This window comes from Diachasma alloeum, unplaced genomic scaffold (assembly GCF_001412515.2).
Source record: "Diachasma alloeum isolate Michigan unplaced genomic scaffold, Dall2.0 Dall_scaffold_01164, whole genome shotgun sequence".
NCBI classification, from domain to species: domain Eukaryota; kingdom Metazoa; phylum Arthropoda; class Insecta; order Hymenoptera; family Braconidae; genus Diachasma; species Diachasma alloeum.
The window spans coordinates 25,860-38,665 of NW_021681274.1; the positions used below are offsets into that span (position 1 = coordinate 25,860).

The window sequence follows — 12,806 nt, forward strand, 5'->3', positions numbered from 1 at the left end:
CCCAAAATCAAGATATTACTTCGCTCTTAACAAATTCCCCATTCTCAATCTCCCCACTTTCTCAAAATATTTCAAGAAAAGATCATCTGAAGATTGGTCCAATTGTATACATACCTCCGTACCATCGGCTTCAGCCTGTTCTTCACGACCCCTCTGTTTGAATTTCATTCCACCCATGTGCATGACGGAAGCAGTGATCTTGTAGATATTGTCCTTCTCCTCTTGGGTGAAACCAAGTACATTGAAGGCTTCCTAAATTCAAAAATCATAAATTACTCAAAAAAAAACCAAATACCCACATAATGTTCGATTTTATTTAATAAAAAAGCTTCAGTAATAGCTGTTTTTGTGTTACATGTTAGTACAATAACAATTAAACGAGTATTGGAAAAGCTCGTGATGGTATTCTTTTTGTCAAGCAGTAAATAGAGCCTTTTTGAGCAAAAAGCAGAAGCACAGCTTGTGTTATATAGCCGCTTCTTCCCTAAACTATTACAGAATCATGTAATCTCCATGCAATCACATAATCATGTAGATTGTTTTCTTCATTACAGTTTGTCACCTGATGTTATAAATCGCTGGATTTTTGTGAGAAGTACCAATTTTTTTTTGTTTTTGAAACAAAACGGAAGTGTGTTCCGATAATTCTAAACATTGATAGAACTCATGTACACTGATTCAATCATTTACTGAATTTTCATGTGAACACAAGTATCCTAGTGTTCACTAGAAGAGGGGTAGAACGGGGATCTTGTCAACCTACTTAGGAATTTGGAGTACTCTTCCTTTTTGGAATTTTCTACAGAAAATATTGGAGATGGAGAAAAATTTTCATCTATCTCCAAGTATTTGTCTTGCAAAGTCCAAAGAATCAGTTTTCCTGGTTTAAATACAGCAACACAATCAGGTATTGCAGTCTTCAACTTCTGAAGAGTTCATCTTGAAATATTTTCACGAATGAGGAAACAAAGAAAAAGGATTAATAACAATGGGGGATGATTAAGACTTATTCAAAGTCTTAATCTGAAATGAAAATAAATTTACTGGAGTAACGATTAGATCGTATGTAAATTGGACTTACGTCCGTAAGTAGACACTCTTCACCGTCGTCAACGTTAGGAATCGTGATTTTTCCCTGGGATACGTTGTAATAGTCGTAAATGTCATTCGACAAGAAACACATCTCTGCGAATAATTTTTCGTTTCATTGAGTAACGTAGAAAAAATGATGAAAAAAAAATATAACGAATTTTAATAATACTTGGAACACCTGAAAGATACGTAATCCGAAATGTTTATGATTTTTCTTAAGCTAACAATGTTGTAAAATTCTACTGAAGAGCCATTAGAATGAGCTTTGACCTGGGGAGCGAGTAGTTCAGAAGAATCCCCACAGTATATTTTCCTCATGAGTGAACAAAATGTTTATGTGGGAATTCCATTTTTCCCCGCCCCCCGGTACCAGCGGCATGAAGCTGCGCAGCAGCGGGGGGCAGAGAATACTAATCACAACCATGTTCCTCAATCACTCAATATTCTCTTGCAAATAAGATTAAAATAGACTCAGTGATTAATCATTAGATATTATTACCGGAAACAATACCAATGTTGCCCAATAATTAAGTTTATTGTCATGAATATTTTGAGATCGAATGAAGATGATCAAGATTTGAGCAGCGTCAATTTAAAATTGAGAAAATTTCTGATGGATTCAACTGGTCACAAGCTCATTTATCTCCAATACTTTCGACGATATTTCAAAGAACTTTTTTTTTGCTAAATGGACGTAACGTCAAAAGGGTGTTCAATATTTTAGAAAATATTGGAATAATATGGAGCGTTTGTAATGATTTCTATGACAGATTTCTCTGGCTATCAGACCATAGATCTATTGTCAAAAAATTTTGCCACTCAATTATTGGATTGAGGAAACATGCTTTTTTGACATCATTGGGACTTACGTCCGTATCCTCCATCTCTGAGGCATCGTTGACTCCCGGTATTCTTGTCTTACCCTGGCTAATGTAGTAATAGTCCCCGATGCGGTTTGTCAGGAAGCACATTTCTGCGTGACATTTGATTTGATTCGTACTTTCGTTTTTGATTCCACAAATTTCCCATGAGATTCAATCCAAAGGAAAAGAAAACAACCATGGAAAAATTTGAACGAGTCATAATTTTTTTTCTACCAGTGGAGAAGCGGGAAGAAAACGACATAATCCGTTCTACTGTTATTATGCTGCGAATGTCACTGCCTTTGTTGTGCTTTGCTGGTATATTAGCAGTGAAGAGAGATAGGAGAAGATAGAAATGAGAGAAATAATATATAATGTCAGTGAAATTGAAAGAGAAAATTGTGATAAATAGTGACAGTTGGAGACAGACTGGTGTAGATAGGCTACAAAAGAATAGAGAAAAATGATAGAAAAAGAAAAGAGAGAAGGCTTCCTCACAGTGCGTGTCCACCTAGATGCAAATATGCTTTCAATGAATTCGCATGAACAATCTATATTCGTATATTTAATTGATGAAGTGATGAAAATAGATTCATGCAATTTGCTATATTTTTTCAAAATAATTGAAGAATATCCAAATGTGAATTGAAATGTTTCAATCAGTCTAAAACTTGGAGTGGAATTATTTGATTTACAGTTGTTTTCATCGAAAATATCTCTAGCTTCTTGGTGAAGTTATTTTCAATCACATTCCATTTGTACATTGCAAAATATCTCGCAATTGCGTCAGCATTTTCAGACATGACGATTTGTTCGAATGACGTCAAATTATTAGAATTTGTATACAGATTATTCAGCATTGATTCATAAATATAGCCACGAATATGTTGAGCTGAAACGATAGAGGATGATTGCAGAATTGTACACAGATGAATGAAGGAAGTAATAAAACACCAAACAATTATAAATATGTGAACACGATTGATTCCCGTTCAATGCGGGAATTATCCACATTTTTTGCGTGAAGGTTTTCTTGGGATAGGATACTAAAGCATGCACTTACGTCGGTAACAAGCAATTCCTCCCCATCGTCCAATCCGGGGATAGTTGTTTTTCCTTGCGATACAAAGTAGTAGTCGTGGACGTTGTTCGATAGCAGTAACATCTCTGCATTGTACCAATGGAAAAGAAAACACATGCATGGCAATAACTAGGATACGACTAAGGGCCATTTTTAGTCATGGCTTTGAGTCTTTGGGGCCTATTGTCTAACTACGAGGCAATTTTCTAGTGGTGATGAAGCACAAGCGGAATTTTGTCGTAAATTATGGATATTTTCCCGAGAAGTATTGGAGATAGAGAAAAAATTGCAAGGATACAATTGTTAATTTTTTGATTATGCAAATTTTTCTCATTTAATTCATTTTAGTTCTATTATTTTGAGAAATATTCACCATTCGTACATATCTCAAAAAATTGAGATTATATAAATTGTTTACCATAATTGATCCTCGTGGGACGATGAATATTTCTTGTATTTTTTTCTATCTCGGGTAGTTTCTCTAAAAATACCAATCTGATATGAAGTCCTCGTGTGACTTCAAGACAAAAAGGCACAAGGCACAAGGGTCACAAAAAATCCCATGAAGTATATGTACCCCCATGTGCTGGGGGTTTGAAGTTGGGATTGAAAAAAAATTATAATCACACTCGAGTACGAGATTCTCGATGGGTCATCTAACGGCTCCGTGAAGAAATGAAGCAGATTCATCAAAGTACTTGAAGATAAACTACGTATTTGAAGCAATCTATGAATATCTCTTGATTCTAAACAATGCATAGCTATTTGAGACAGAAAATTTTCGTTTGCAATTGTATTTGCTTATAAGAATAATTCTAAGTTATGCGAAAGTTGTGAACAAAAAATGTGCTTGTCAATATTAATTGAATGAATTTAATGAATCATAGGTATTGATATGTTGCTTCAAAAATTCCTCTTTACTAGGCAGTGGCATCAAAAAATCATAATCAACGAAAGAAACGAAAAAACAACGCAATGAAAATATATCGGCGTCCGAAATCGTCATCGATTCTTACGTCGGTCAGAGAACACTCCTCGCCATCATCAACACCAGGAATAGTCGTTTTTCCCTGTGATACGAAGTAGTAGTCGTTGATGTCGTTGGACAACAGGCACATTTCTATGGAATTTGACATTTTCAATAAAGTAACGAACATCAACTGATATAACGATAATGATTCTTCGTAGAAACTCGGCTTTCAGCTCTAGCTGTCTTAATGCTAAAAACTATCATATATATAAACTAAAATAAAAAACAATCCGCAGATGATGCTCATGGTGATGTCATACTCCGGCCTATTCAAGCTGTGAAGAAAATGGAAGAATTATAAAAGAAAAGAATGCATTACCCTTGAGTCCCTTAACGGAGCCGGACATCATTTGGTAGAAAATATGGTAAGAACGCTCTAATGCCTGTTGAGAGATGACACGGGCCTTTTCCAATAGATCTAATATAAAAAAAACATGGTAATCATCAAAGATCAGCAATGTATTCGGTATATTCGTTGGTGAAGGGGTAAAACGATGACTCAACTCAAAATCAATTTTTTCAATAAATATGTTTGAATCTAAAAAAAGATAGATGATTCTTTATTCCTCTCCGAAAACTTCTCTAGACGTTGCATCAACTTATCTCATTTGACCATTTCACCACTGAATTTGAGAAAAAAAAGTTAAATACTTACAGGTTTCAATGTCAGCACCAGCCAATTTTCCGGATGGACCGAAGTGAATACGGATGAACTTACCCTGGAGAGGAACACTATTAAATTAGCACAATTCTTCAGGTATGTCAATTTGAAAAATGGTAACAATACTCCTCTCAGTAATATCGACAGAATTTTAAATGAAAATAAATATGGATAGGTGAACGTTGAATCCACATGTCCAAATTTCCGACCATTCGCTACTAACAACTCTGCCTAATTGACTATTGTTTCAGGTTGACATTGTATCATTTTGCCTTCAATTTTCGTAGTAGGTGAGATTGAGAAGCTAGTCAACTTACGAAACGTGACGAGTTATCGTTACGGACGGTCTTGGCGTTACCGAAGGCCTCAAGTACAGGATTGGTCTGTACGACCTGGTCCTCAAGAGATCCCTTCTTCTTGGCGCCTTCTTCAGGCTTCTTCGTTGAAGCACCGACGGTGGCGAAGTACGCAATTACTTTTTTCGTGTTCTCAGTCTTACCAGCTCCAGATTCACCGGTAATCAACATAGACTGATTCTCGCTGTCTATTTTGAAATGAAGATAAAAATGATTAATGATGTTCAATGAACTCAGGTGATTTACCGGAATTTTTTCATGGACTTACTGGTCAACATGTTGACGTAGGCACCATCAGAGATAGCGAAAATGTGGGGTGGCACTTCACTACGCCTCTTACCACGGTAGAGCTTAGCACACCTGAATGTGTATACTGGGAATCTCTTGTAAGGATTGATGGCTACACAGAAAAGTCCGGAGTAGGTCTGCAATGGAAATTGTCGTTAATTTTCGACATCGTTATGATTTCTGTGAGACGATCAATTTCATCACATTTTCAAAAAACACACGTCGGAGACACTTCAGATACACAGCAAAAAATTCTATCTGAAACATAATTACTTGAGACAAGTAATTTCTCTTCAACCGCTTAATTCTTGTGTGCAAGTATAATTTTGTCGCAAATGAACTCACTCAAATCGCGTAAAAGAATTGTCAATCTTAAAGTATTTATTTTTTTCACGATTTTTTTATGCACTTCCAATGTTTCGATATGTAATATATTCATGATGTAACGCGGAACGACAGTGATAAATGAGTACTTATTCGAGTTCTGTGACGCGCAAACATTCGGAGATTAAAGCCATTGAAAATAATTTATTTCTCTCAAGTAAATATGGTCTACATATTAGGAAATTTTGCTCTCAGTGTATGAACAATTCTATGATGTAGAGCACCTCATGTCTTGTATGAGTGCCACTGCATCTGGAGGAGAAAAGTTTGTGCTGCGAATTATCTTTAATAAATTTTTGCTTATGAACGACAGAACGTAAAGGAAAAATTCTCGGGCAAAAATTTTTGCCTTGGAGGTATTTGAGCTGGCTAGCAAAAAAAAAACGTATCTTTATGAATGACGAAAATATACAAATATAGTAAAGGAACAAAATTTTTGTACGTGGAAGGCAGTTTGCATTGGCTGTATATCTTGATTACTTATTGAAATATCCACGATCTTATCATGATTTGAGTCTATAGAATTTAGCCCAAATTTTTCTCAACAAAAACACAAATTAGTGACATAGAAATACAATTCAATTAACCGATCAGACTGGACAAGTTTGTTGCTCACAGTTTCCTAAAAAAATAAGTAATGAATATAGGACGGGCTCTGTATTGGAGCCTTTGTCCCTACAACATCAGAAAAACCAAAAACTATTTTCTTTTCAAATTGTTCTGGTCTTACGTAAATGAGTTTGTGATAATAACGCTGCTTCAAGTTATGAAGGACAGATGCATCATTGAGGTATGTCAAATTTGACATATCCTCAGCTTTTTCGTATTTCGGTGGATTGACCTGCTGCAGTTGATCCTTCTTGAAATCCTTGGTCTATTTTTTCGTTCAGGACAAAAGAAAGAAATATAATTAGTATAATTATAATGATCAAACTTACGTAAATCATTTTTGCGTAGTAACGTTGTTTCAGATTGTGTAACACCGATGCCTCATTAAGGAATGTTAGGTCAGACAGATCTTCAGATTTCTCGAATTTTGGTGGATTAACTTGCGCCAGGGCATCTTTTTTAAATGTTTTTATCTGTTTATTCATTTTGTGAACAGAAAAATATCAATAATTAATTTTATGATGTACTTCTTAAGTGGAGCTGTAAATATTTTTGGGATTTATTTTTCACATGTTGTTTTTGTATTTATTTTCTTCCGTTGGACGCTTTTTGACTTGGGCTGAGATCCAAAAATACATTGACCCGAGTTTCGTGAAGTTGCCACTGCGTATTTATTATTACACCCGGATGGTAGTTAGTTGCGAGTGTGGCTAACAATAGTCGAGACGAAACAGTAAATGGGAACTGAGTTTGGTGAACTATTAGGTAATTATTCGGGATAAGATTTATGAGTGTGGAATTTTTGCGGTGATTTATTGTCGCACAAGTCAGTTGGAGTTGCGGATAAATAATTTTATTCATACATAGATACATACGAGGAACAGGACTAGTTCCGTCCACCAAACTTTCGTAATTCAAATGTGTTCAATTATTTCTTTCAATTATTAATAATCAAAATGATTATTTTCGGTTTTCCATGTGGCTATCTGTAGTCAATTATACGAACTAATTTTTATTTACAAAAAACTAAATCGAAACAAGATGTAATTTTTTCGGAAATAATGTGCCCGGAACATTCAAGGAATATTGGCTCGATTTTCAAATAAACATCTTCAGTTTATCCTCGGCGAAGTTGAACTTTCGAAGAATTTATCATCGGCATGATGGTTTATTTACCGGAAATCAGCTGAAGAATTTTTCATGATCATCTTCTTCGTATAATATTTCGAAATTCCAAAATAAATTGAACCGAACGTTAAGCGTACGTATGCTCCAATATGGGTTGGCTCACGGCCTGGATAGGAGTTCTCGAAACGCTATTCTGTTCTCGAAATAGTTACGGAGCCAGATACGGTGACTCCGACGCCTCACGCCTTCTTTTTATATCTATAGTCCGTGTTTAGAATATCTCGGAGGTACCTCTCCCGTCCTAATTTTCTTTTTCTGTTTTTTTAGTTCCTTTTATCCCCCGAAGAAATCGGAATATAGGCAAAAGAATAAATTCAAATTTTGAAATATTCGTTTTGAATTATTAAAAAAATTATGCATTTTCAATTCAAGTGTAGCGAAGATCAACCTCCGATTATCTTTCAACTGTTTATTTTTTCATCTAAATTTTTCGTCTCACTTTCAGAAATGTGAACTGACTTTTCTTTAATTGAGCAAATATAAAGGAATAAGTCTTCTACCCTTAGAAAATTTTCAATTTTTTTTTTATCATACTAATCTTTTTCTCTGAAAGCTCGATCCATCGGAGGGTGTTCCCTCCATCAGATTGAATTTCTTTGTAACTCTCAAGTTTGATTTGAAGCCTCAAATAATATATGCTACAATTTTTTTTGTCAACGTACCTCACCACCTGGTAGTATAACAGAGACAACATCTCCTTTCGTCGCTTTAATTTCTCCGAGAAGGTATCCTTCCTTCTCATCTGGCACCCAACACGCTTTCTTCGCATCGTAGGGTTTAGACTGGTCGATTCTCTTCTGTTCCAAAGTAACATAAAGATATGGCGTTGGATCGGGATCATCTCCCTCCTGTACAGCTGGTTTCGGCATTTTCGATTTTTTCTATTAAACTTCCTTTAATTAAAAAAAAAAACAAATCGCCTTTTCTATTCCGTCTTTTTCTTTCGCAAAGTAGTCCTCAATGTTTCGTAGCGTTTGAGGGCTTCGGAGGCGGACCGACTACTTCTGGCGGCACGGTGTGGGCGGCCCTGCACATAAATTTCTTGTTTTAAACCACAATTTTTTAGATTTCTCAAATAACTTAAACCCTAGTACACTAGCACTTCAATGCACATCCGATGAACTTTCTTCACTCACACATTGAAAAAAAAAGTCAAAGATTGGAAAAAAAATGAAAATCCGTAAATTAAAAAATGTCATTGACTGAAATTTAGCAGATTCTGCGAATGATTCTTTTTCCTTGTTTTTTTAATTTTTGAAATTTTTTCTCTTGCTTTTGATATTTTTCAAAGTTCAAATTAGAAAATTAACCGACGTGGTGTCACACTTACGTTAGAGAGCCGTTCTGTCGGGCAGCAGTACCGTGCCTCCCAATATAAGCACGTGCAACGTGATCCTGGCTTGTAACGTCTTACCTTATTGGTTAACAGAAATAACCAATGGCATGTGTCGTTACTCAGTGGTGCAATCTACCTTTTTAGGTGGAGTATGATACCACCCGTAAATGTGTGACAGGGGGCAGAAAAGCTCGGTCGGTTAGGTTCTACCCAAAACGTTTTACAAACCGCCTAGATGAAAATAGATGGTATGAGCGAGATAGAAAGTAAACGACAACTGAACGGAGTTCCAAGTTATTTTCCACTTTCACATGATTCATTTGTTCTTAATATTCTAAATATCAACTTCGATATGTTTAGGGTAACATTGGGGGACGGATTTTTTGATGATGGTTACGACTTTTTAGTATGTTACCCAGACTTTTGGCTATTCTGGGGGAATCGCTAAGGATTGAAGGGGATGTTCGGCACGCATAATGGTCGACATGGAGAACTGAAGACCTTTTACGTCAGAAGTTTCGAAGACCTTTTGAAGACCGTTTGAAGACTTTTTACGTCAGAATACTGAAGATGTGTTTCTCCACATCTGCAGTATTTGTAGAAATGACCTTGTTTATGGACGAAAGTTGTCACAAATTAAGGAGTTTGAAATTAGCATTGTCAGACAATAATTGTAGATATTTCTGTTGATATTGGAAATTGGAGAAAATATCCAAAGTAAAAAAGTTCGTCTTCCTACAGTAGAAAGTTTGTTATTCAAAGTATGAAATGACGTATCATCACGGACATTTCCGTCAATGATGGCCATTGAACAAATTTTTTCATGTACAAGCTGTCCATTATCAAGAGACGAAGATTTTTCGTTAGCAACATTTTCTCTTCGTCTTCATCCGCTACAGATATATCTTGAAAAAGCTCTTCCACGCACACTCGATATCTCCTCCTTGAGATATTTTTTCTTTACAATTATCAAAATAATAGCACTCTATAATAGAAATATTCGGGACCTTGAATGAAGACGCCGTATTTGCCCCAGAATGCTCGTTGCATTACGGAACCAATTCGTTCACCGGATGTTCTGATTTTAGACCACGTGCAAGGAAGGAGACACGTGGGTCTGAACACGCAGGCATAACTCGAGTGTTTTTTAATGTATGAATTTAAAAATATTTTTCAAGAGATAATGTGGATTTTTTAAAATGCTAATATTGGATTTCATTGGGAATAAATATTTTGAACGATCTATTCGAATAGAGAGAGATTTTGTTTGAATGTTTATATTTTCTACTTGAATGTTGGTATGTGTTTATAATTTTTGGATGAGGAAATTGTGCCACAGAAATGCGTCTAGCTCCTTCAGCAACGGGGAAAAAATAACACACGGTGAACAGCAGCCCCGGTAGGAATCAGTCCGGGCATCATTCTCAATTTGTTGCTTGACCCTGAATGGCTCTTGTCGTCTTGGCACATCTCGTGTACTGAAATGATGCATGCGAATTGCCCACCGCAGGAAGACTTTTGTGGCAATGAATTTTTGTTTATGAGGTAGATCATCAAATTGCTGACTCACAGGTATACGATCAATTTCAATTGATCAAGGGAGTAATTGATTATTTTGAGAGAGTGGGACAGGGAATAGTAATGTTTCTTGAAAATAGAGAAGTCCACTAGAAGCGTTAGGAGTCTTATATTTATTAGGGCATATGTAGGAAAATTCTATTAGTTTTTCACCAATTCCATTGAAAAATTCCGCTCCTGTTCTGTGTTTCTTTAAATGAACATGTTCAATAAAAAGTCTTTCATTGAAAAAAAAAATAAAGAAAATTTGATCTTCCTATACAATTTATAGTATTGAGATATTTGTATGGAAATTACTCGCCCTAAATGCCCTTAGTTATTTTGTTTGAATTGTTCAATGAGAGGTTTTATATCACTCCGTGCAGAAATCAAGCAAGCTGCACGCTGCGCGGAGTGCATAACAAAACATTCATAAACTTTACGTGGAGGAATTTCCATAGAAAATATCTCAATTAAATAAGTTGTATAGTAAGGCCAAATTCTATTCATTACTAGAACGCGTGACCGTTTGCTTGGCTCGAGAAAGCCAGCAAGTTCCTATCACATGTGAATTGAAAAAATGAACCGTCAGATGCAGAAATTATGAACCTAATTTATCTTATACATGAAAGCAGATCCATGCCACATCAGCAGGCTGAAAAAGTCGATGTTGGGGTTTTTCGTCTTATTTTTTTTTCTGAAGATTGCCATTAGACAAAAATTTTAGGGAAAAAATGTGGGGTTCAGCGAAGAATAGAAGGATTTCGTAACGTAAAACACTCGGAATTAACGTATATCGAATTGAATTTATTCACAGCGAAAGTAACTTTGGTTTACACCATGAGAGCTGGAACAAGAGTGTGCTCCTGCGACAACAGTATTAGATAATCCGATCGAGGATGTCCGAATTATTACGAATCGTCACGAGGATGTCTTGCGACGAGGACAGCGATATATCGGCGATACGTGTCACGGTACGAAATTCGATTACTAAGCCGAGCTCGAAAACAATACATTGAAATGGTGTGAAATAAATATAAAAGTAGCTTCACTACAATACTCCTTTTCTGCGGCGAAACTACATACAATATTTACAAGAGTATACGCGTTAAACGGCACTGAAAACGGTATACATGACTCTAAAGAAAATGAATTCAACCATTGAGTGAATTTGATGCGTTTGCTCAATGATGATGGGGTTGAGTCCAACGATCTTGCGTCACTCGATGGAGCCCAAAATGATGATGTGCGTCTAGATATTCCTGGTTGTGATGATGTTACAGGTGTCGGTTGCTGAGACGGTCGTGAGCGTTTGGAGTGGTTTTTAGGCAGTTCTCCCAACGATGAGCTCGGCGAGTCGGCCCGGTGTTCTCGACGCCGCCAAGTGATTCGACACGAGGTTACTTTCCTCTCTCCCTCGTGAAGTGGACTGTAGCCTGTGTGCGTATGTCTTCGCCGTGTTTTGCGATGACGCGTACGTATGTGTATGCAGGTGTGTAATGCCTCTCGATGGGTGTATCCGAGTGGCGATGCTCTGGTGAAGACGTCTGTCGGTGGCGTATACGATGTGACGTCGCGGATGCCAGAACGCGAGATTCTCATTGATGCTTGGCGGAGATGAGCTCAGTGAGTCGGCCCGATGTTCTCGACGCTGCCATCGAAGAAGTTGGGCATGAAGTTACTTTCTTCTCTCCCTCATGTGTGAATATCGCTGCGAACCTAGCGAGTGAGGTTTCCATCCTCGTTAGTTCGAGTGAGGTTAAACGGGTGAGGTTGTCATCCTCGTTGGTCTGTACCGCGCGTCCGGTGTCCATTGTCGCTGTGTATTGTCTCGTACCACTGGAATACTCGATGAATCCTGGTGGTAGAGGTGATGTTGCCTGCATTTGTGTGATTCTCGACAATGCTTTCGCGAAGATGAGCTCTGTGTTGGCCCAATGTTCTCAACGCTGCAATCGGAGTGTTTCGGCATAAGGTTATTTTCCTCTCTCCCCCATGCCTGAGTCTGTCCTCCAACTGCTCGTCATGATCCGTCTTTATCGTAATTGTGTTTGCGCGGTTGTCATCATTTCACAGCTTATTCGAAATAGAATAAAATCGAAAAATATGAAACACGGAACGAAGGCCTTATAATGTTCTTGAACGGTCACCGGAAAACGGCGTGGGACGAACTGTAAGGCGTCTCAACGCCTGAATGTTGTCTGCTTCCTCGCTCATTTTCACTAGATTTCACTAATAATGTTCAGAAGTGCACTAATCACGGCAAAATTGTCCGTGATAATTTTCACAGTACAGCACAACGTCTTTGGGTGCTCAGCGATGCACCAAGATGCACGAAAAATGACACGCGGTAACAAAAGC

General features: G+C 37.1%; 1 protein-coding gene across 17 annotated transcripts in view; it reads right to left on the reverse strand.

Moving 5' to 3' along the window:
• LOC107045995 (myosin heavy chain, muscle) overlaps nucleotides 1–8,597 on the reverse strand; it is a 29,788-nt gene extending 21,191 nt beyond the window's left edge. For 10 of the 17 annotated variants that reach the window (XM_015268426.1, XM_015268437.1, XM_015268425.1 and 7 more), the window contains exons 1-8: nucleotides 8,215–8,597; nucleotides 6,486–6,629; nucleotides 5,352–5,508; nucleotides 5,045–5,271; nucleotides 4,722–4,785; nucleotides 4,386–4,484; nucleotides 4,053–4,156; nucleotides 115–252 (exon numbers count right to left, since the gene is read on the reverse strand). In XM_015268426.1, coding sequence (XP_015123912.1) covers nucleotides 115–252; nucleotides 4,053–4,156; nucleotides 4,386–4,484; nucleotides 4,722–4,785; nucleotides 5,045–5,271; nucleotides 5,352–5,508; nucleotides 6,486–6,629; nucleotides 8,215–8,421 — 1,140 coding nt within the window. In that variant the 5' untranslated portion in view covers nucleotides 8,422–8,597. Of the gene's footprint in view, nucleotides 1–114; nucleotides 253–1,081; nucleotides 1,186–3,018; nucleotides 3,123–4,052; nucleotides 4,157–4,385; nucleotides 4,485–4,721; nucleotides 4,786–5,044; nucleotides 5,272–5,351; nucleotides 5,509–6,485; nucleotides 6,630–6,693; nucleotides 6,838–8,214 lie in introns of all 17 variants that reach the window. The other 7 variants (XM_015268431.1, XM_015268438.1, XM_015268430.1 and 4 more) reach the window with 4 other exon arrangements.
• Between the last annotated feature and the right edge of the window lie 4,209 nt (nucleotides 8,598–12,806).